Genomic DNA, 25,126 nt, shown 5'->3' with positions numbered 1-25,126 from the left:
CTGGAACCAATCAAAGACTACAAATTGTGTTAACTCTTTTGTAAACTGCAGAAAAAAATCTGTTAGCACCCATGAGCATCCGGGATACAAATTTAACACACTGTGACAAATGTTTTTTTGTATTTTTCACTTTTCTTCAAGGTTGATGGAAATGCATCCAAAAACAGAATTGTATTCATATTTTTTATGCAGTATATATTCAAAGCATTGACAGAAGAATATACGTACAATTTGGCACACGTGGTTCGGACCAACTGAAAGACTTCATCACATTTAAAAGGATTGCAGGTTGGCAGGTCCCCACATAGGATAATGAGCTTTGAACTTTAAACCCTTAGATAACAAAACAAAAAGACAAACAAACAAATATAAAAGTAAATTAAAATAAAACATTTTTCTCTTTTTTTTTTTTTCAACCGAAGCGTTTCTCACATGGCACCGTCCACAGCGGGGAGCCCAGCAGATTAGAACAGAACACTAACCAGAGGCTGACAGGACACCGTCACTCCCCACACAAGCGTGGCAGACGCACTCCGGCCCAGCTCACTCCCAGAGGCCAGGGATGGACGAGTGCTGGGACTTTAGCTGCCACCACGTAAAAGTGGCCAGGGCGGGACTGGCAAGCTGAGATGTGGGAACCATTTTCACGTGTGTGTGTGTGTGTGTGTGTGTGTGTGTGTGTGTGTGTGTATGTATGTGTGCACGTGTGTGTGTGTGGTTGTGCCACCTGGTCCTTCGGGTGAGATTGAGCAGATACAGTGGGACAGGATGGAGCCGCATCAAAGCACGCGTGGGACTGGAGTGCGACTGCCGTGCCTGTAAGTGATTTAAGATCAGCGAGCAGAGTGCAAAATACTAATACCAACTGTCCTCATAACACAGGCCTCTTAGCAGGCAGAGATAAAGTAAAAGGGGGGGGGGGGGTGTTGCAGGTGGAGCTACATAATATTGTAGCAGAGTAGTGTGAGGGGTTAATGTGGCAGGGGTTTGGAGGGTGCTTTTAAGACCTGAGGACACACACACACACACACATCTTCACACACAATGGCACAACACACGCCGCACATGAGGGAGGCCACTCATGCTAACACAACAACTTGTTTCTTTCTCTTTTTTTTTTTCAAACATTTTTTCTGTGTTTTTTTTTAAATTTTTTTTTACAAAGTCACTAGTCACCATCTGAGTCTCCACACTGAGGGCGGGCTCACAGACAGACAGGCAGGCAGGTAGGTGGATACATCTCTATGGTTAAAATCGATATCCTCCAACACTAAATATTTAGAGTCCATCGCAAATGCGAAGGATTTACTTTAATTACGTTACACACTTTGGCCATAAGGGGGGCGAGTGGGGGGGGGAGGGGGAGGGGGGGGGGCTGAGCTGAGCGCCGTCTTTCGCCAGCACACATCGCCGGCGCACGATCTCGCTTCCACTGGGTAGAACGGACCGTTTGTGTGTGCAACGCTAACAACGTTGGAAAACTTTCCATCTCCTCGTTTCAAAAACCATCGGTACAATTCACATTTGTTGGGACACTGCTCGACTCCACAGGCTGAACAGAGAAGCACAGGGAGAGGGAGACAGAGACACAGACCACAGTGCCTTCTCTGACGAGCCTGACGCCTGTTGCTATGCCGACCATAGAGAGGGGAAATGGAAAGAGGAGGGAGCGAGAGTGTTGAGTAGGGACAGGCAGGGGAGGCAAAGTACGGACGCCGGCTTGAATTAAATTCTCCTCTCTCGGGTCAGGGTGATCGACAGGCGGACGGTCGCTGTGGAAAGGAGCAGAATGGCATGGAATGCCTCAAGGAGGATCAGGGAGGCAGAAAGCCCCATGCGGTGGAAGAAGGGCCGATATTCACCTTCCTAACTTGCGCTTTTCAGCCGCTTCACTGCCTCAGCATGACAGTGCCTCTTTCATCACATTCAGAATGTGTAAGGGTGTGTATTAGTGGCTTGTTTGAGCAGAAACAAGTTCTCTCTTAATTGGCACTGTGCACTTCTTGCCAACAGTTGGTCAGCTAGAAAAATTTGTAACTAAAGAGAAGGAAGCTGAGCAATGATTCCTGCCTCTCCCTTCAGCACCGCACAGAAGGGCTCATTATGAAGGAAATTCATATTCAGGCAGGGGCAAAACTGCAGTCACTATAATAAACTTCATTGAAATTGGATGGGAACGGTTTGAAATGTTTTGGTCCAAGTAGTAAGTAATAAATAACGCATCATGATCATGAAATTGATGCAAATATTTCCTGGAATGCTGCAGCAGTGCATCGGCCAATCACAGGCCTCTCTGAGTCATCCTCAGTGACATTAATCAGCATCGGACACTGACAGAGCGACGTTTGAGTGGGTGTGGTTCTCCGTTTATCTGCCTGTCTTATGGCCTGTCTGTGGGTCCAACCCGTGAATCGGTTGGGTGTGTGTGGGGGGGGGTGGGTGGGGGGGGGTGGTGGCATAGTAGGTGGGGGGTGAGGGGGAGGGGACTCAGCACAGTGAGGGGGGGGGGGGGGGGGGGTTGGGGCAGGTGGAAGTCAGAGCAGAACAATCTAGCACAGTGGGAGTTGATGTGTGGAAGGGCGTAGGGTACGAGGGTGGGGCCGGAGTGCGAGCGGGGATCACGGTTGTCAAGGAAACAGTAATTTGCCCCAAGCCTGGACCATACACCCACGTCCACCTCCATGGCTCTCTTGTTGCTGTCATTTCCAATAGTACACATGATTCTGAATCTTGCGAGGCAGAGAGATACGTTTGGCCGTTACAAGGGATTACAAGTAATGTTTTTAAATAAAGGATAGCGAACCGGGTGGGGGCGGCTGGAGCAGGCCTACGTAATTACTACAACCGAGGACTCACAAGGGGGAGGTGGAGGGAAATGATCGATCGACAGAGGTGATCATTTTGTAATCTCCTTCTAACTCCTCCCAATCCTACTTGCACTCCAACCCCCAACCTCACCACGCCATCCATCTCCATCCTAACCCCGCCCCACCCCCTGCTCCCAGGACACAAACTCCCTGCCGGTCTGCTTGACCATCCCTCCCTCCCTCTCACTTCTCCTCCTTGCTTGGCTCTTCCTTCTTCTCCTCCTCCTTCTTCTCCTCCTTCTTGGGCTCTTCTTTCTTCTTGTCGTCCTTCTTCTCCTCCTTCTTGCCATCGTCCTTCTTCTTGTCGTCCTTCTTCTTGTCGTCCTTCTTCTTGTCGTCCTTCTTGGGTTCCTCCTTCTTCTCCTCCTCGGGCATGGGCTCCGTGTTGAGGATCACTTTGCCGATGTTGTTCCTTTCTTGCATTTTTCTCATGGCATCGCCCACCTGGAGGGGGGGGGGGGGGGTAGATGGCGAAAGAAGATTACAGCGAGATTAAAGAGTGAAAGGAGGGCGAGGTTGAATACACCTGTTATTAACAAAAATCTATTGAGCACACGCAGCAGGGACCAGTTTCTCCTCCCCAAACACATCTGAACAGCGATGCGAGCCTCCTTGCCTCCACTGACTAGGAATACATTTTACAGACCCATATGTCACTTTAATATGCCGTATGGGAGATGGTACATTTGGTCAGATGTTACTTTAATAATCTTTGAAGGAAATTAAATTGTCGCAGTGAGCATGAATCAAATGTTTGACATGTTTTTGTTGTGCATGGCAGATTCAAATCAATTCAAATTCAAATCCCTCAACCAATCATCGTTGTTGACGTCTTATCAGCCAAAACCCCCTTCGTCCAACGACGGAGCCACAGATGCGTTTCTGACTGACTGAATCATAAGGACGACCGGAGGATCCCAGCCGGACCGACCCCGCCCTCCTCCTGACCACGACGCTCTGTCCACTGTCTGGATCCTGTCTCTATCGCTTCCCCCCCCCCCCCCCCTCCCTCCCTCCGGCCTCCGATCCCCCACTTCGTGCGAGGCAGGCAGACCACCTAACAACCAATGCCACGGCAACAGGGCCTTCTCCTAGCAACGTAAAGCCTGGCTGAAACGTAGCACTGACAACTCGTACACGTGGGAGAGAGGGTTAGTGTGGGGGGTTTGAAGTGGAGGGGGGAGGGAACCAAGGGAGCAACTGGTGTCCTTCAGAAGAGAAACTCAAAAGGGAGGGAGGGCAATTGCACACATCATCTTCAATGCGAAGAGCATCCGAGGCGCTTTAGACGTCTCCATCCACCTTCATCCTTCACATCCGTCAACCCCCCCCCCCTCTGGCTCCCCTGCATCTCGGACTGAGTGTGCTATTTGTGGCTGCACACATGACCATTATCCTCCTGAGTGTCATTGCAGATGTAGACAATGAACCACAGAAAAACAAAAAGGGGGGGAGGGGGGGACAATGCTTTTCCAAATGTTGTCCACGCATGTTTATGGTTTATTGGAGCAAAAAGGAAGGGTGAAAGAGCGTGTGGAGGGGCGGCAGCGATGGATGGGGTCAGGGCGTGGCATTTGAGGCTCGGCTTGTAATAATGGATCATTTATCTGAACAACCGTCACCTTCGAGGTATTGGACTATGATGCATAAACTGAAAACGCACCCGATTGCTTCATTCCAGACTGAAATCTGCACCTTTTCCCACTCTCCTTTCATGTCTCTTTCTCATACATCAGGGCCCCTCCCCAAGACAAACGCACACACTGACTACAGGGTGTCACCATAGCAACAAGAGAGAAAACGCAAAAAAGATACACTGTGAGGGGGGGGGGGGGTGGGGAGAAGGAGAGGCTATAGCAAAATGAAGAGACACACAGAGAGAGATAACCTCAAGACAGAGAGAACGTCTGATATACGGAGCAGAGAAAGAGCGTCAGATGGCGGAGAAAGACAGAAGGTGTTTCTCTCTCTGGCTGCAGAAGCACTTGCCAAAAACACTGACCAGCTCTGACTCGGACAACAGAAGAAGTCAGCCTCTGACTCCCTCCTTCTCTCGTGGTTTTTCACACTGTCCATTCATATCTGTTAGCAGTGGTCCTATGGCCAGCAAACAGCTGACTGCGTCTCTCTTGGCCGAGTGATTTATCCTCGAGGTGACGCGGTGCTGCCCGTGGACAAACTTCGCCTGTGGACCGTTGAGCCTCATTAAATCAAAAGAGCCACGCCCTGCTCCTGCAGATCCCACTGCAGAAATCATGCGCGCGCACGCAGACCCACCTGGCACTCGCGTGAATTCAGGGCGACCAGGTTATAAGCACATGTATGTAAAAAGGAATGTAGTGCACATGGACACATGGCACGATGAATGAAGGTTCACAGGGTTGCATTTGATCACACTTACCAGGCTCAAATGGATCTCAATACATGCTTTGTACGTGGTTTTCAAAATCTAGCTGCATCAGTTGTAAAAAGGCTGGACGATAAGGATAATATCTTCGGAAATCCACTAAAACGCACAAATTATCTAGACATCAACCAGGGGAGCTGTATGTGAAAACGCAAATGTACAGGAGAAGAAGGGCAACAACAAAACAAGTGACCTTCTGGCGGCCAAAGTGGTTGTAGACTTTGGTTGAAAATGTTGTTTATGTGTTGTTTAAGTGTTTTTTTCTTACCATGACTTGCATATGTTCACGTTAAAAGGTTAAAGAAACCACAGCAAGGCACGAACCTGCTCAAGGTGCCAGGTGGAGTCGATGCGGGGCTTGACCTTGCCCTGCTTGTAGAGATCCAGGATGGTGCTCATGGCCTGGGTGATGAGCTCCGTCTCCCCGTCCAGGTAGCCCAGGTGGAAACCGCACACGGACTTGTTCCCCTGGATCAGGCTGAGCGTGTGGATGGAGAACTGATGGTACCAATTCTTGGCAACAGCAAGCAGGTTCTTCTTCTGGCCAGCTAGCATGTTGGATGCACCTGATGGAGACGGAGGGTGAAAGGAGAAAAATGAGCTCAATCTTTCTCATAGTCTCAGGGTTTATTATGAAAATCCTCACTTGATTTACTACTGATGAGTCGATTAGAGGTCTGGTTCATTTTTTATCAAATTATCCGTCCCACATTTTTTCCTTTTCCCCCCCTCATCTGATCATGAACCTCTCTCTTTTGGCATCATTTGGTAACTGACTTGGCAGAAAAAATGGGCTTAATCGAACATTGCTCACTTTTTTGACAGTTGGTTTAAAAAAAAAAAAAAAAAAGCAATTTGAGGAGAACATGTTGGGCCTTGGTGAGGTCTTGTGTGTTCCAATTTCATGACTAGTTATCGGTCAAAAGAACGATTAAGGATTTGGATCTTAAATCAACATTTAATCCGGTCAAGTGCCTCGACTTGTTGGTTCTGGTTTGTATCTTTGCTCTTTCACGCTCCCCTGCACCTTCGGCGCTGAAAAAAAAAAAAAAACCTCTTCACCCCTTTCTGCTCTCACCGTCAGCACATCCCCTTCCTATCCCCTCGGTCTTTGTGCAAATAGTCTGTTTCTGCGCGTGTCTCAGGGGAAACGGGGGGGGACACAAAGCCCGCTCTGAGGGAGTACAGGGACCCAGCCTGCTACATTCAGACACATTCCGGGTTTGGTGTGGATAGAATGGCCATTGTTCCGCCATGCATACTTCTGATAAACTGGACCAGAAGCAACCAGTGCAGAGGGATCGGGAGAGTGGGGTGGCTCACTGGCTGGGAGAGAGAGGGGGGGGGGGGGTTTCTGCAGGGGTGATAGAGGATGAATGGGCAAGGGGTGGGGGGGAGGGGGCACCATGCTGGGTAGTGGGTTTTTGTGCAAGACCCTGTTCTTCATGGATGCCGACCCCGCCCACTGTTGCATGCATGCTGGTTCCAGATTGGCATGGACACAGAGCCAGCGTAAAGGCCTTCCCACAGAAGACACACAGCACACTGAGCGCATGGAGCTCCATAGGGAGGTCACACATCCCACCAGGAAGCAGCTCTATTCAGTGGAAACCTACGACTGTTTCATGCCGTAATTTACTTAGCATTTACACTCCAGGATCTAGTGGATCTTTAACAAGCTGTCCAAAATGTCCTATTTCAAATGAAAATCAAAACACTTGCATGAGTCAATTTCCAACCGCAGTTACATTCATTGGTCTCAAGGGTGTTTCTAAATCAGAAGGTTTTGCTTGGAAAACTGTTGACATTGGCTAATGTCTGGGACCATTTTCATCTCATTTAAATGCTAATTCTGGAGTGGTTGTGTTACACCACCAAGGATTAAAACAGCTCTATACTGATTATGAAGGATTTACACGCTACTTACCATAGGTGATGAGTTTGCCCATTGGCTTCAGCAGGTTGTAGGCCTTATGGGTGTCTGATCCGCCGAGAGGATCCAGAATTATGTCCATCCCTGGAGCAGAAGAGACAGGAACGGGACACTTATCACTTGTGTAAATGCAGCAAGAGCAGGTTGCCAAGTCAGCCTCAGCCCCCTCTGCATGCCAGAGATCACTAGGAGTAGTAGGTGCAGCCAAGTTGTGCCATGTTTACACCAAAAGGAACCCAAACGTATGTCAAGAGAAGAGAGGAGGAGGAGGAGAGCTCGCTGAGATACCAACTGTTTTTTATTTTCACATTCTTGTCACTGATAAGACAAGAGTGATAAAATGTCTCTCTGTCAATGTCCGGTCCGCGGTCGAAGAGAATACCAAACCAACCTCGAAAAACGAATGGCCGAAAACGGCAACTTGGCTATGAAGGTGGGTTTCTCTGCGGCTTATTTATGTTTGGCCATGTAGGCTCGGCCTTAACGATGTTTCTTGGTGCCAGAAGGGACTCCTCAAATTGGGCAGCCCCTCCTTGCTCTGTCAGACCCGGTTTCTATTGATTGCGGAAGGCTCACAGCAGGACTCTGACGTGACCGCTGCAGGTATCGACAGAGAGCCAAAGACAGAGGGGAAAGGTGGCGAGCAGGCGCTGCACATCGATCCAGGCCTAATTAGACACATTCTGTGTAAAGTGTCAGTTCTCGCTGTCTTCCCACCCGTCTCCGTAATGTCCCCCCCGTCCGGCTCGCTCCCTGCTACCAAGGAAGAGAGAGACCCCGTTGGGAGAGGGGACCGCGAAATCCACATAATAACAACAACTCCATCCTGCTAGGGAACAAAGGAACTGGACATGTTCCAGGGCCGCATCTCCGTGCATCTTCAGTTGCATTGTTAAATGGCGAACCCAAGCAGTGACAGTTTAGGGAAAATCAGTTTGCTCGGTGGACAAAATGACTCCCTACGCGCCGTCAGTCTAGGGAACACGCCGGCCAACTCTGCTGAGGAATTGTGTCGAGTGAATGTCTCACTGTCTGCAGTTCATGCAACACTAAACAAATGCTGCAGCAAACACAGTAAGGCTTTTTGCCAGCGCGAACACATTTCTAATATTTGCATGTAAAGCAGTGATAAATGTACATATTCATATAAACCTTGACCTTAGATAGCTTGCACTGGTTCAATTGGTTTTCCTTATTTCCTATCCTTGGCACAGACAAACTCCACCTTTACGGCACTTATCTCAGTGCCTCACCTTTCGGGCTGATCTTGCGTACTTCCTCCACATAGTCCTTGGTGCGATAGTCGATGGGGTGCGTGACCCCACCCTGGCTGATGGTCTCGTGCTTGCTGGCGGAGGCCGTGCCGAACACAGTCACGTCCTTCACTGTGCTGCACAGCTGAGTGGCTGCGATACCGACACCACCTGAAAAGAGAGGGGCGGGGGCGATTAGTGGTTATGGTTTTGTGAACGAAATGTACATTTCAGGACGTGACCGGGGATTATTTTGTACTGACGCGCATCGAGTTCAACACCAAAAACACCAACACCTGAATGAAATTCAATAGAAAGGCTTTCCAGAATTCTCATTCTCGGGTAAATGTGATTTATTGTCGCAAACAAGCAAGTCAATAACTGAGTGGGTATGAAAAGAATTCATTAAAACACAATCGCATTACCCGGAGAGAATAGTCACCCACACACACACACACACAGATGCACACACACACACACACGACACATGACATTTTTTGGGTTCCCTTATTTGAGACAACTTGTCTAAAATCCCACATGACAGAAAAATGTAGCAGTGGTGTTTGTTTTGTTAGGAAGGGAGAGCTGGATGACATTTTTTCGCAGAGGAGATAAACCCAGCTCCCTGTATCCCTGCCTCCTGAAAACAAAACGTTCACATTATCCAAGTTAATTTTTAAAGGTAAAGTGCTCCGAGACTGTGTGCTTCAGTGGATGTTTCGGATGTCTGTTTGTGCAGTCGCTCTATTTGAAAGTGTGTACATAGTTGTGGCCCATAACTCAGCCAGTGTTTGCTTAGGGCCACCAAAGTAACAAGTAATAAGTTACTGATAAGCAGTACATTTGAAATAGAGGCTGACGTAAGAACTGAACGGCAGCGATAAAAGGTCATTTATGTCCGACCAAGTAAAGAGCACGTCTTATCTCATACCCCGAGAATAAAGCAACAGAAAACATTAGCATTTACATCCGTTTCATAATGCCACAGCGGAGCTACCGGACCGCTGCACAGGTTGGGATTAGGTAGATGATAAAATAAGGATTTTCTTTCTTACATAGTCGACTAAAGCCAACATTTATTAATATCCACATCCAATGAGATAAAAAAAAGGCAGCTAGAAAGGTCCATTAGACTTGCACATAAGTCACTTAAGTGAAATATTAATTGTTAATTAAATATACAAATAAATTGAACAAAATGTCATGTGTTTTTTAGGACTGCCAGTAGGTTCTTTTTTTATTTTGCGTACTTAGTGTAACCAGAACAGTCATTATATAGTTGGGTGATTTGCTAATTTCCTTTAGGATATCAATGTCAGAATGATTACGTCAGTATACAGTATACTGTGTACGAGTAGAGGATTTGATGACACTGATGCACCTCCGGACCCTTCAGTTCAACATACAAATTATTCTGAGCCATTAAACCATTCAAACAGTCCAATTTTCCCAATGACATCCTGGCAGTGACTCTCTCAGGCTGCACTTTCACATTAGACAATCACCACAGACACTGGACCAAAATACATTTTATTACAACTAAGATGTAATGATGAGATTAAATCAAAATCCCATTATTCTCCTTATTAATTTCTGATCAGGCCATGCTCAGCATGAGAACGACAACGGATTCATTCCAGGGGCTTTTATTTGTACTTTTTTCAGAGGGGTTTTGTTACAGAAAATTGTCCAACAATACAAATAATTTGAATCAGACCCCTTTTGCTGCCCTTAACTTCTGTGTAAAGACAAAAAAAAAGAAGAATTCTGATATGAGGGTCTCATAATAACTGATGTCCATGTGTGATGAATTGAACACTACTATAATCACACATGATGACACCGAAGGGAGAATTGACGAGCAAAGCAAATCAAGGCTGTTGCTTTTGGACGTGAGGGCTGTTGCGGCAGCGTCAAAACAGCACGATCTCTCCTTGCCCTCGGTGAGCAACCAAGTTTGCGTTGCCAAGGAAACCTGTGCCAAATTGCAGGCAATGACTAAGCAAAGGGAGCCATTTTGTTACACTGGCTGCTCTCTCTTTGGTCATATAGTGTCAATTGATGGAAATCACAGTTTGTATTGTGTGTCAAGGATTTTATTGTTCAGGATTTATAGCCTACTTTTATTTTAAGAAAAAAATACACACACACACACACAAACACCACAAGCAAATGTGCATCTGTCTGCCTGACACACACGTTTTTACACAAGCACATAATTCATTGCTTGTGAGGTAGAAGGGGAGATTTATTTTAGTAATGGCTGTGAAAAAGGAAAAAAAAAAAAAAACAGCGTTTGTAAATTAATTACTTAGATGACCACCGAACCCCAGAAAAATGCATTTAAAATCATGCATTTCTTTCTTCAAAATCTGGATGCATAAAAACATCTATCCAGTCAAATATTTCGTTCAGGGAAGGTACCTGTTTTCGAGCTCTCTGAGAACAAACTCCTGATCTCCCATCACAAGACTGCTAAGCTGTGCCAAGAACCCCTTACCGCTCCCCAAGTCACTTTGCAAACACACACACGCACACATATAATCTTTATACGTACATCCACAGATCACAAGGGAGGGAGGACCTGCTCGTATCAGCTAATCTGCACAAATATGCACAGAGAGTCAAATATTAACCTTTCATTAACCCAATGCTTCAGTTGCCGTGGTTTCCTTGAAGTCCTGATTTACAGTCTCTTCATAGCTACTTCTTGATACCCGACTAATCTTAAAGTTTCACATGTTACTCACATGTCAAACGTTTATGGGATCCCCGACCCTCGGTAGGGGTTGAGTGATTTAAGATCATCCAAAAACACTTACCCATTTTCCCCTCAAGGAAAGAGCAGCTTTAGCAAATTCCTGCTGATAATTGCATTTGTTCTCCTCAAGATTCAGCTGAATCGTTTACACTTGGCAATTAGAAAAACGTCAAAAAGCATCCCCCAATTTATTTTGTTTTTCTCTCTCTCGCTCTCTGGAGAAACGGGACACACAGCAGGGTTTTGTCTTCCCATAAACCCGTGCATACTCGTCAATTTGGCACAAATTGCACTTGGCTAACATAACATGGCTGTTAGGAGTGAAGAGGAATTTTCTCCAAATCACAGCGGAATCCAGGCCGACACTGAAGCCACTGTTATCGCTCTACACCCAGAGCCCGACAGCATGGCGGGTGAAATGTTTGTCGGATTCATGAAAAAAAAAAAAATGGATCACAACAATGGCATTTGTCCCGAATTAATACCTCTCCGATTCTCCTCCAATTGAAAGAAGACCTCATGTCAGAGCGTTTCACCTGTTCGGGCCAAGCTATGATCTCAGGTGGGTGACAACACGTCTATACCACGGTCAACACCGGCGCCTCGTCTTTGAACCCCGTGCGGTTTTACTGATGCGTTGTATTTCACATTTCCTCCAGGACCTGGTCTTTCCTAACCCATCGTTAGCCTGCGGCGGTAGCGGCTGACAAAGAATGCAACACAGACGTGGACCCAAGCATCTCTTTTTACCCGAACTTGTGGTGGCCGAGTTACAACATCAACAGGCCGAACCAAATAAATGTTCTTTTTATTGCTACTTTTGTAGCTCTAATAGAGTTCAGACTTGAGCCGTGTTTCTGTGAAAGGGGCTGTGGTGAGCCGTTGGTGGACGTGTACTCTTGAGGCATTACACTGGGTTATGTAACCTTGGTTTTACTGGAATGACGGTCTAAGTGCACACGCTGAGGGCTTGGAGAGCAGTTTAAGCTGCTTCCTCCGATGGTACAATTTTGCAGCATAGAGGAGGCCCGTTTTTAGTTATTATATTGGGTAAATAATTAAGAAAAACGTTCTTTACTCATATGTGAAGGCGTGAAAAATACAGGATCACCACTGCATGCACATCATTTGTTCGTCATGTGTATAGAGTTCGCAAGATATATTTTATTTTTTCGACGCATGAACCTGGATGCAAAATGAAACCAAAAAGTTGGTGCACTCTCACCAGTTCAACACAAACAGGTGTCCCGGCACATCCATCTGCGAGTGTATGTGGTGGTTAGGGGTCGGGGGGTGGGGGGGGTGGATGGGGTCATTAGTCAACGGCTGCAGCGCGAGCGAGCGACCCGATTGGCGGGTTCGGTTGGAGGTTGGCCTGGTTTCCCCTCTCCTATCAGTGCAGCTGATCTGCCGGCGGCGATGCCAGCCTCCGGGGAACACAAGAGACGGTTCAACCACGCAGCCCAGACTCCCGCTTTAGTGGTCAGACTGAATTAGCATTCTCAAAACTGGAGTAAGACCTCCCGAGCAGACAGCCTGGGAGGAGAGGCACGTCTGACTTCCATCGTGGCTCTCGGGAACAATGGGTCCATAAAAAAAAAAAAAAAGAAGAGAGAGAGACCTACATACACTTGAGCGAATACACTTTGTTTGCCGCTGTATTTCATGTGCATTGAATGAGAACAATAACCTTACTTTTTACCCAATGGAGTCCGAGGTAGGACGAGATGCAAGGAAACTTATAGTTCTTTGCTCTTAACCAAACGCGTTTCTTGCAAACGTCAAATACATTTTCTGCTCCAACCACAATTCACACTGGGGCTCACATGCCCGAGGCCCTGCCTGCAGGTCTGACAGCAGTCATGAATATCTACATCAGGATGGGGCCCTTTTTCAAGAAACCCAAGAGATCCAGCCACCTGTTCCTGTTGCTTAAAGCATTTACAGCAGGCCTCTGACAGATGTTGGAGTCCTGCTCGTGTTTTGCATGGACAATGTTACGGGACAAGGCAGGAAGTCCTGCTGGGGAGCAAAAACGTAACATAAAAGATATCTGGTTCTTTGATGAAAATGTTGATGGCCCGTTCAATTAAAAAGAAGGAAATCTTTGAATCTTAAGGAGCAATCCAATCACTAATTTTGTTTGTGTCAATAGAATTGACTGAAAAATAAAAATGTGGTATGGTAGAAACCTGAATAAAACGTAAAGGTGTGCCCGGAGGCAGTATAAATAATAAATGGCCTTTTTTTATTAAGGGTTGACTTTTGATTAATTTGGCAACTATAGGGATGTTTCACTACTGTAAAAATGAATTATCCACAGAGATTCACAGCATCAATGTGAACCTTCTACACGCTTTATCCGTGTCAAATAAAAATTTCTAAACTATAATGTTCTTTACGGCATACAAGAGAGGGCTTCATTTCAATGTTGAAAATGACGTTCACAGCCCAAAGCCTCATTAACAAGGATTTACCTCCTTAGCTGTGGCTGCCATCACCCTTCACTATACTGTATGTTGCACACACGTTGGAAGCCAGTCACACAACTGCTTCCAGAAAATCCTCAGAGGAACCTGGTGTAACTTTATCCTTCTCCAGCGAGAAGCAGCAAAAAAAGTAATAAAGCCTAAATAATTTCTTGATAAAAAAAATAAATAAATAAAAACATTTGTCAGCTTAATATGCACTCAGGAGGTGTCAAACCTCAAACACATTTATGTAGAACTTCATGAAAGGAAATTATTGAATAAATGCAAAATGAAGCACCCTAAAGTTGTTCTGCTGTATGAGAAGATCCTGTAGGAATCCACGTATGTTGCCAATATGTCAGAGTGGGAGGTGGCTGAGGCCATGAGGCAAAATCATCGGATGAATCGATGACACGGGTTCCCATTGCGCCACCTAATTTGTATAATGCATTCCACATCTGCAACACAATGAATGACACTTGACGTTGGAGAGCTCATAAATAAAGTAGGTGGGGGGGGGGGGGGGGGGGGGGGGTGGGGACGTCATCATTGGAAGCAGTGGAGTCCCATATGAATGCAGGAATGCGTGGTGTGGGTGTGGTGGTCAGCGAGGGTTCATAAACATAAGAACCAGTTCAGGGAGAGGTCGGAGGAAAGGCTGCTGGCACAGTGAAAGACCCGTGAGGTGCATCCAAATGTCGCTGAACTCCCCCCCCCCCCCCCCCCCCCCCCCCCCCCGCCCAGAAGCTCTGGGGAAAACAAAAGGAGAGAAACGTGCACTCGGTCCCCGATGGCGAGGAATCAAGCACGGATATTATGGGGAGGTCACGCCTGGGGAGAGGAGGTCACGGAGGGCCGGAGGGAGGGGGGGGGGGGGGAGCGGAGGATGCAGATGTGCCGTCCTTTGGAGAAGGGAGGCACGATCGGAGGAAATACAACAAGCTATTGTTTGGAGAGAGAGAGAGAGAGTGGACAGGAGCGGATCCACGGGAGAGGCAGCTGAGGATTATTCACTCTCTCACACCAACACACACACACACACACACACACACACACATGACCAGTCAGGCTTACTGCAATGGTCATCTGATCAAAATGGGTAAAGGTCAGCTTTTGAGGAAATGGAGAGTTGCTGATGAGTTTACACGGCACTAACTGCCAGCTTGAAACCATGGAGAAGTGAAAGGCGAGAGGTCGGGTGTCCATGCTTCTCTCTGTCAGGGCCCGTCATAAAAGGGCCAACAAATCCACATTATCACGCAATGAGCACAGCCCAAACGCTGTAACCATTAGTATTCATTTTTGACCACTTTTACACTTCTAAGACTGTATTAGACTTGGGTTTGAAGATGGAGGCTGAGGACTGTTGGCTTAGCTAAGCACAATGCCTGAAATCAGAGGGAAACCGTTAGCATGGCTCTTTTCGTTTTCTTTTCTTTTCTCATTCATTCAAGATGTTTTAATGAAAACATTTAGGGAGGACAAAATTGCTCCTCAAAGAAAATGTCTGTGGCTCCTGTTTGGTAATCATGATTAGCAAAGAACAAACTCTGCGTCGAAGTAAATCCGCTTAACCTCAAACTATGTGTGGTTAAATGGGGAGTCGGCTGGAGCTGTGGACCGGGCCGAGCGGAAACAGAGTTCTTGTTATTTACAGTTTCACAATAAAAATCAAATACATGCTGTGTGTTCTGATGCGTTATTTCGAGCAACTTGTGAAAGCGTTTCAACTGAAACAAGGACCCCTGTGGTGGTGACATAGTAAAGATAATATCTTTAATACTAGAACGCTTCACCTCCTCAGGTCTCTGTAAAAATATTGCAATTTTTGCATTGAGTGAGGAATACATGCCGTCCGGTGTGCAATTTCCTTCACGATATTAATAAAAATATCTGACTATATGAAAATACAGGCAGAACAAGCAGAGCCACAATCCCACTTCCTCATTGGCACGGCCACAGCAAATGCGCGCACACCCACACCAAAGCCTCCAGCAGGTGGTGAGCTGTGCATCCCCACAACGCCGCGGGGGGGAGGGGGGGGGGGGGGGAAGGAAGTGCACACCTCTCACAAAAGGTGCTACTTTCACGTCCCCTGCTATTAGAAAGAAAGCATTATAAATGCACGGCGCGATAATGATTCACACGTGCAGAGAACGAGATGCAGCGAAGCAGAGCGTTGAGCAAATGTTTTTGTTGTAGACTCGGTAATGTGCTTTTAAAATACTGATGTCCAGACATCTGGCAAGCAAAGACCCCGGCAGCATGCCCTGAGAAACAAGAGACTCTTACAGCACACTTCCACAGCATTCTTTTCCATAAAGCAGGCATGGTCTGCACAGAGGAGCTGGAGTAAGAAATGTGTTCGCAGAGTCGAGTGTCACGATGTAAACCACCAATCCCACAACTATGAGCCTGTTAACTGCACTGGGGGAAACTTAGCTCAGCTGAATGTTAATCTACTTTACGTACGATTTTATTCCTCTTCAGAAAGGGGACTACCAGGGGATTCATCCACCCTGCAGTCTCGCGAAGCCGGTCGGTTTTTTTTTTTTTGCCTCACAAAGAGAAAACGGGCTTGGGTTTCATTAAGTGCTTAGATCTCTTCTATCTACGCCCACACGCCGTCCCAAATGCTGAGGGATCCCTTTCTGACTCCCTCTGCACAGACTGAGTTGGAACGAGAGGAAGGAGTGAAAAGCTGTACACAGGCAGATAACGATAGATTTTTTTGGCTAATGCGCTCCCCATTCTCTCCAGCTGGCCTGATTGTGTAAACACAGCGAAATCCAATGTTCCCAGGCTAGGTGCATCACACCCTAAAACAGGTGCTTTTAGTCCCTCAGTCATCATCTTTCTCCCACCCTCTCAGTTTGTACTTTGACCTCCCGGCCCAGGTGGCAGATGCTGCAGTGTGTAATCCTATGGAGAGTGCATACTACTAATGCACAGTGGGTCCTTCACCAGCAGCCATAATTCGTATGGAAAAGAAGTGCTGTAGTTTCCCTTTATGTCCCATCATTAGATCTAGTGAAATTGCTGCTTGTACGAGCGGTTGGCAGGGTTCTGGACATGGAGCTTTTCATTGCAGGACTACAACCTAAACCAACAGTTATTTGGAGACAGTACAATACACCTTTAAGACTAGGTTTGAATTATTGATTCGTTTATAATTAATTCAAACGTCATTTTTATGCATGACCTTTAAGTGGGGAGTGTTGCATTTCATTTCCAATCATAGATTAGACCAAATGAAACGGCCTCACAGCCGCATCTCCTTACCTGCAGCAGCATGAACGAGGACGCTTTGGTTGGGTCGCAGGTTGCCGAAGTCAAACAGCATCATGTAGGCCGTGATGTAGTTGACGGGGAGGGCTGCTGCCTCCTCAAAGCTCATGCCCTCTGGGATGAGGAAGGTGTGGGTCGCCGGGACCGCCGCCACCTCCTGCCACAGCCCGAAGCGGCTCAGCACCATCACCTTATCGCCGACCTGGAACACAAGGCGCAGGAGGACGAGGGATGAACTGGGAGGTAAAGCAAAGGGCTTTCTGTCGGTTTTTACAGTTCCTGAAGACATTGTATTCAAGCTCAAGATAATTTAATAGTTTACCTTTATCATTTTAGTTTGATCAAAAAAAAGACAATTATAACCCCTGAACACCACCAGTTGTGTATACATAGGTAGCAGTTGTGCGACCTTGTGGATTCTCTGGGGCAGTGGGAACCATGTGAGCCGTATAGTAACCGTGGGGTTCACAAGGGATAGACATGCAAACATGCTGCCACCTCGTCCACCAAACACTGTTGCTTTTTTTAAAAAGTGAAAGCAAACAAGGAAAGTGATAAACCACAGCCGAGTAAGATTAATTGCTGTCTTTGTGCCAAACAAGACTTGGGTTTTTAGAAAAAAAAAAAGGAAGTGGGTGCATTTTTTCCCCCCCATTTTGATTAGCATGTCAAATGTTTTGGCATCGATGATAGCTGTTCTATTAAAAAAAATACTCTTTTAGCGCTTGCCATCTTTCATCAGCACTATCCGAACAGTGAGGAAGCCACAAACATTATTCAACGCGCTGGAGGCCACGACCACCATCGGGTCATTTCATGCTTCCAAAATGTTATCAGTGGAGGTTCCTCTGATTCACAACCGCGTCTTTCCAGCAGGACGAGCATCAACGTAAACGTACCCCTCCAGCGCCTCACTAACCAATCAGGAGAGCCCGTCGGAGGGACACAGGAAACAGAAATGACTGCGGCCTTTTGACTCTTTTCCTGTTTTCTTAACCCCCCCCCCATATTCACCCCTGCCGACACAGATCACCCCCGCGACCCCCCCCTGTCCCCTTTCTATTCTTCTCACTTTTTTTTCTTATCTTCCCGTCTCTCTCTTTCACTTCCTGACTCCCTTTCCTCGTACCACTTTAGAACGTCTTCCTTCCCCTTCTCTGGTCATTCGTCTCGCTCTGTCTGGGTCTTGCCGCCTTCACGAGTCTCATTGTGTCCTCACCGTCCCCTTTGGGTTTCTCCGGCGAGGAGTGTCCCGTGTCACTCCTTCCTCGTCAGTGAGACAGGACAATGGGACCCATCTTCTCCCCTGGCTTCCCTCCACTCACCCTGCCAGATTCTTCCCCATGGCTGAGCATAAGACAAGCTCTCTCTCTCTCTCTCCTCCTGGGAACAAACCCTCTCCACCCGGGCCTCCCTAATGGTCTGCAGGGAGCAATGCGCCGCGCTGTCTATCCACTCCAATTAGAGAGATTTCCTATTCTCTCTCCCTTTTGATACGCATCTTTCTGTCTGAGGCCTTGTCATTTTTCTGTTTTCATTACTTTCAAAATCGACTTTCCCTTTGCCATCATTGTCTTGTTCTCGTTCCTCCTCTCAGTCATGACTTTTACCCTCCTTTTTCAGTCCTCAAACTCATCAGGCTCGTGGGGTTATCTTGGGGGGGTATGGTGTGGCACAAATGGATGGGGGAGTAGAGGCTTGTAAAGGAAACACACAGATATGACTCAGACATCCGATTTGCGTTTATCGGCAGCTATTTTTTTTTTTCCCACCCACGTAAAGCATGCGAGTTGCTGCCACATAGAATCTAAGTCGAAACATCCAAGGCCACTCGAGCAAGCCTTGTGACAGTTGTTACAACATCTTCACAGTGTGGCACACACACACACACATAAACACACGCGCACACACACACTCTCGCACTTCTCTTGCATTTCATTTCTCTGGCTTCATGATGCTGCATCAAATGTAGTCACAGTTGGGGTCAGGATTGGGGGCGCGCTGAACAAAGACACTTCCAGTTAACTGTACATGAATGGACTTAATCAGATGCTGATTCGATTTCGGGGGGTGTGCAGGCCTCCAAGTCAGCTGCTTTTTTGCGGCTTTGGTGATCTCAGCAAAAATGTATTGGAGAGAAAAGAAACTGGATTACTGCTCCTACAAGTCAGGACGAGGCAAAAGATGAAGGTTGGATGTGACACCCACACAGCCTGCGTGGCTCCTTTAAAAGTAATTAAAAGAAAACACGATATCTCCCCTGGGTCGGCGTAGGTGTTACGGTGCTTCGACACAGTTTGTGTCATGTCGGGTGTGGGCCACGCCCTGCTCTCACATACGGTAGAATCGGTGACAAGCGGTTCTTTGTGATGCTTTTTGCACTTGACTTCAGCCCTGACGATGCAAATCACGTCACGCGAACAAAATACCATTATTCTCGATGAATATTACATTCCTTGGTGCAACTGTACCCTTTCAAGAACGTGGGAACAAAACGTATGTATAAAACACCCCTGGACATCTTGGGTATAAAAAAAAAAGAAAAATAACTGACTTCTTTGTTATTTTAACCCAGCAAACAGTCAATATGCCACATGCATTATGAGAGCAAGCTCGTGAGGTTGCATTCATGGTGACATGTAGGATGAAAGAGGCAGCTATACATTTCTGTAAAAGGGGAGGACGGTAACACAAAGGGAACGCAGCATGACAGGATTCATTGACAGCGGAAGAACCAATACATTATATGAAGGAAGGAGAGATAGTTAGAGGGAGGAATGGAGGAAATACCAGACAGACAATGTGGGCCAGGGGGAGGTAATTGAGAACATATGGGTCAGATCTGAACGAAACTGAACGAGGGAGAGCATTAAAAAAAAAAACGGAAAAAAGTGCATTAGGAGACAGAAAAAAGGGTTGAGGGTTGAGATCAGTGTGATTTGTAATATTTCCCTCCTTGTGTTACACTTTCCCTGCACTCACTCTTAGGTCATTACTTAATTTAACGTGATTGTCCTCCTTGAGGGGCGCTTGTTTTCCAGACGTTGTTGAAGCATAATGTGGGGCATGAAGTGAATAATAAATACAAATAAAAACACAAGAGTAAGCAAGCAGCATTTTAAAAACACAAGGGCGACCAGGGAGCAATAATGGTGCAATAAGTGCTGCCTTTATGTCCGCGGGTTGTTTTTTAATTTTTTTATTGTTTCCATACAGGAGTTATGGTATCGGAAATATCATGAATAAAATGTGTTTTTGTCAAAACATTTGAGACAAGAAATTGAAATTGTCAGGAAGGCTAAAATAGCCTTGGCTTATTAGAAGCTGTATGTTAAGTTGACTATGAGACACACCCATTTTCTGTTAGTCTTTGTGTGCACGTGTGCATGAAACAAAACGACAGGCGGACGGATGCAGAGCTGCAGCGAGTGATGAGCCTCCCAAAGATTCTGTGGCATCAGGGTCAGCATATTCCCTCCGAGGTTGGATGCCAAAAGATCTCAGATCTTAATTCGATGAACTAAGGGCTGCAGAAGGGTGTGGGGGTGTGGCCCCTTAATGGCAAGTTGTGCGCTTGTGCATGACCTTTTAATCCAATCTACTGGACTGACAATAAGGAAATAAGCTGGCATGAAGTTTGCAAACACACGGGTCTTGACCTTTTAGGATGAGTGGCTGCTATTGGCTGGCCTTCTGCCATTTTACCTTGCACAGATACCCCATCCATAAGGATTTGGCATTTGTGCCACTCCCAACATTGATGCTGCACTCGCTTCACACATCTAATCAGCCTGATGTTGTCCAGAGGTGTGATAATATGTGGTGTTCTTACAACAAATGGCATGACTCATCCCTGGCTCATGTTGGCTTTGTCTATTAATTGTCTTAAAAAGGCGTTACCATGGCGATGCCACGCAGCACAGACATATAGCCCCGTGACTCATCATGCAAGGCTGAAAATCGACTTTTTTACATCGCCGTTCGTGGCGGACCAAAAAAGAAAAGCAGTTTTTGAACATTTGATTATTTAATTGACCTGGCTTCATTGTGCGTTTTAACTTTTCTTGCTGGTGTACATTAGTGACAGAAAAACATTTTCTGAACACAAACCGAGGCGATAGAAGGAGAGGGCGAGCATATCCATCCCTCCACCAGGCTGTGTGTCGCGCCTCGCCCTTTCTGCTCGCAGAGCCTGTGCGCCACCGTCGCTCCCGGTAACAAAAGGCGTCGGTGGCTGCCACCCTGGTCAAGTCAGCCATATTAATAGCTGTGGCATCGGACCATCGCTTCCGCAAAAAAAAACAAAAAAACCCCCCACGTATGAATAATAGGAGTAGCTAGCAAATTAGTACCAAAGAGGTCTTTGTAGTGTTTGACTTTTCACCTAAACCGTAATTTGCACAAACGCATTGAGGGCCATACAGCCCTTAAATCTTATGAAACACGTGGACGTCATAGAATTTTAAATGTTGCTCGGTCTCGATTTCCAATTCTTTCATCTATTTTCATTTCCACTCCATTTGCAACGAATACGCGGCCAGATATACCCTCGTGTAGGTGTTTAAAGCTTTAATTTATTTTGAAGGCATTGAAGAGCTTATTTCCGGTCTAATAGTGGCTATCTTTGGCTGACTTGACGCAGCTCTTTGCGCCTTGGCACACATCAAAGCGCAGTACAGCGTAGGTGCTGAGAGGATGGAAACCATCCTGCGGGTTTGCATTTGTTCATTTAAACTATAGACTTTTTATTTTATATTTATACACACACGCACACATATATATGAACAATGTATCAATCCCAGCAAATATATTTAGGACTTGGAAGTTGCTTAATCAGAGTGCACATAGCAATTTAAAAACCGCGGAGACAAGAGGGGCGACGCCTGCGGCTGACTTCATTGTACTCAACTCGTATCATTGCACGTCTCCTACTGAGGGAAATACAATTACAGGCTTCATCCACTTTGAGATAAATGCTGTCTCTTCACGCACGGGCGAATGAATGGATGAGCCCAGATCACACCTGGAATATGAACTATTCATCCATACATTACCATTGCGTTAAAAACCTAAATCGATAACCTACTCTTCATCAAAGGCATGAAAGTGCACAGCACATTGCCCACAGAGCCGCCACTGCCTGAGCCCGACACGCCCCATACCCACACCCCAGAAGGAGTTGGTCACCAAAAAATATCCATCACTCAAACAATAAAACACGCACAGTAAAATGAGGTTTTAAAGCACATAGATAATACACAGAGAGGCGTGTAGCTTACCTTTCTATCCGTCACTTCTTCCCCTACAGCCTCCACCACCCCGGAGCACTCCATCCCCGGGGTGACCGGCGGGGACGGCAGCCGGTCGTAGAGCCCCTGTCGAGCCATCAGGTCCGCGAAGTTGAGCCCACACGCCTTGACCCGCACCAGGACCTCGCCGGCCTTGAGCACGGGCTTGCCCTTCTTCACCTGCAGCTTGACTTTATCGTAGCCCCCGTAGCCGGTGAGCACCAGCGCGCGGTAGGTGAACGTGTCCTCTTCGGGGACCTTCTCGGCGGTGGTCGCCGCCGGGGAAGCGGTTGCATCGGCGTCGGCGGCGGCGTCGGCGGCCGCGGCGGGTGCCGACTCCGTCTTGGGCGGCTCAGCTTTGGGCTCCTCGGCGGGTTTGGTCTCCTGCTTCTGGTCCACGGCGTTTTGCTGCTGCTGCTCGGCAGGTGCGTCTTCTCCAGACATTGTGCAGGGCGGTGAAAGACAGTGATGCGTCTAGGAAATGACTTAAAGGCTTCTTTTTTTGGGGGGGGGGCTGTTTTTGAGTGGCTGTGTTAGCGCGCGTGTGCTCGACTTGCTAATGAAAGACAATGCGAGAGAAGGAGCGTCTTTTTCTGCAGTCTTGGATGGAGACACAAACCCCGACAAAGTGGGCTGCTCAGTGGCCAGTGAGTGTCAACGGCGCGCTCTGACAGAGAGTTGGGGTGGGACGAGACTGAGGCGGACTGGAAAACCCGGAGAGCCGTGGGGGGGAGGGGCTGTGATTGGGCGTGTCGGGCTGTCTGGGCGGGGCTATAAAATAAAGCCCATATATTGCGTCCAGCAGCGGTGGTTTCGCTAAATGGTCAATTATAAGCTCAACCGCCAAATCTGGGGATTTCTGAAAGATCTCCATGTGACGGTTAAAATGCAGCATCATCGTGGGTGTAAAACGGCAGCATTCCAAAATGAAACTATTCATTCATTCATATTTTTAATCAATAAATATTGGCTTTATTTGTCCGTTTACTGCTGCTTGGTTAACAGTGAGGCGCGTGGTGCTGGGACAGCAGGAGCCAGAGGAAATGTCTGTTTATGCTACCTATTCTACAGTGGGATTTGCAGGAACTTTGGGCCTGCGTAGTGCTCATTGTCTGAACTTCCCTGAGCAGGCAGCTCAGAGAAATATGAGCTTGTGTTGAGGTCACGCCAGCTTCTGATTAAACGAGACAACCTGCTTTGTTTCATTCAGCGACCCACGGCCTCGTGGTCAGGATGACCTCCATTAAAATCTATCAAACATGGTAAAGGACCATAATCCTTTGGGGGTCCTGGTGGATTGTGCGATTGGAACAAATAGCTTTAGGTTCACAGATGCAACAGTTAATATCTCTTCTCACAAAAGGAACCAGGATGCATTCACATTCACCGCTTGCCTTTGGATCTGAGAGACAAACCCAATGACCAGAGAGATTTCGCCACAACGGGAGTGGTGAGACACCTTGTGGCAGTAAAGAGCCACTCAGCACTTCTGGAGCCAAAGCAGTGCTCCAATGTACCACAGGGCTTTAGGATGCAGATATTATTGATCTGCTGCTTTGACACGGGGAGAAGGATACGTGGCAAGCGTGAGGTGGGGTAGAAACTACCCCGATAATCTGTATTTTAACTTAGGAAAAAGCTAAACTAAAGGAAAAGAGCAACGCCACCCTGGGAGAAGTCACCCAGGGAAAAGAAGAAAGAAATCTATGAACAAGTTAAATTACAAAATCTAAAACAAAAAGGACAACACAAGTTCGTTACACTGAGCAGGCAGGAGACGTGTTTCCAAAAACATGTACAACAGTTTATTCGTCACAATTAAAATCTAAAAAAGGTTACCCTATTGGTATAAATTATCGTGTTTTCCAGGGCTGGGGCATTCGTGCTCAAGGTGAGTGAGGGGAGGGGTTAAGGTATAAACTTAAAATGGGAGCACCACAATCCAATATTAACACTCCAAACACACAAGGGCAAAACAAAAAAAGGAGGAGTGAATAAGACACTACACACGAAGGGACACCATCACCAAACAGGGTTCACCAGTGAGGCCCTCAGCACCTGGAACCACAAAGAGGGACAGTTAATGGGAGACAGAAAATAGATTCAACAATAAAGTTCCAATACAACTCCCCAAAAAAGAAAAATATCGAGATATTACAGTGTGAACTCAAAGAACTAAACCATCAATCAAAAATAGCTACAAAAATGATTAAGAAAAATCTCCCTTGCCATTTAGGCAGCTAAACATGAAAGCACGATACATCAGGCACTAAATGCGGACAGCGGGAGTTCAACACCCCAACGCAGCAGCAGGCAATGTCCCTAAAATAGTTGGTTTTATCCCCCCCACAAAGCAGCAGCAGTCGGAGTACGGTTCAGGGTAGCCGGGTGCCGAGACCTCAGCGTGACATCACAGCTCCGGGACAGAACGCGCCAACACGCCGTCCGACCTGCCAGCGCCTGCACATACACGCAAGTTTATTATTACGGTGCAGATGAGATCGCCGACGCGCAATAAACTGCAACATACCTGCACGGTGCAACAATTTGCGCAACACCGCAGAGAGTGCTGAGCGTCTGCAGAACCTGCAGCCAGGTAACCCGGAAGGGGGAGGTGCGTACCAGCTGCCAGAGAGAGAGAGAGAGAGAGAGAGCGAGCAGATCTGCCTTCTTACATAGTAGACAATTAAAGGGGACAGTACTGCGATGTGGGCAGAGCCACTGGAAACGCAGTCATCCTGCTACAGATACAAGGCAGATGTTCTGTCCTTCTGAAGCGACCACACTGAGCCACTCTGATGGTACATCAGTGCGCTGTGGGTGCTCGATGAGTGGCTCTTCTCCTCATGAGCTCTGAT

At 47.0% G+C, this 25,126-nt stretch overlaps 1 protein-coding gene across 1 annotated transcript; it reads right to left on the bottom strand.

Annotated features, from left to right (window-relative positions):
- Positions 1 to 923: 923 nt before the first annotated feature.
- On the bottom strand, positions 924 to 22,970 carry vat1 (vesicle amine transport 1). Its single transcript, XM_037477057.2, has 6 exons — positions 22,260 to 22,970; positions 16,975 to 17,182; positions 8,461 to 8,631; positions 7,202 to 7,291; positions 5,599 to 5,840; positions 924 to 3,311 (listed from the first exon to the last, which is right to left on the bottom strand). The coding sequence occupies exons 1-6, from the start codon at positions 22,710 to 22,712 to the stop codon at positions 3,051 to 3,053; spliced, it is 1,425 nt and encodes a 474-aa protein (XP_037332954.2). The 5' UTR covers positions 22,713 to 22,970; the 3' UTR covers positions 924 to 3,050.
- Positions 22,971 to 25,126: the final 2,156 nt, after the last annotated feature.

The sequence above is a fragment of the Pungitius pungitius genome, chromosome 12 (assembly GCF_949316345.1).
Source record: "Pungitius pungitius chromosome 12, fPunPun2.1, whole genome shotgun sequence".
Lineage (NCBI taxonomy): Eukaryota > Metazoa > Chordata > Actinopteri > Perciformes > Gasterosteidae > Pungitius > Pungitius pungitius.
Note: the sequence above shows the minus strand (reverse complement) of the source record. Positions and strands in the feature narration are given on the sequence as shown.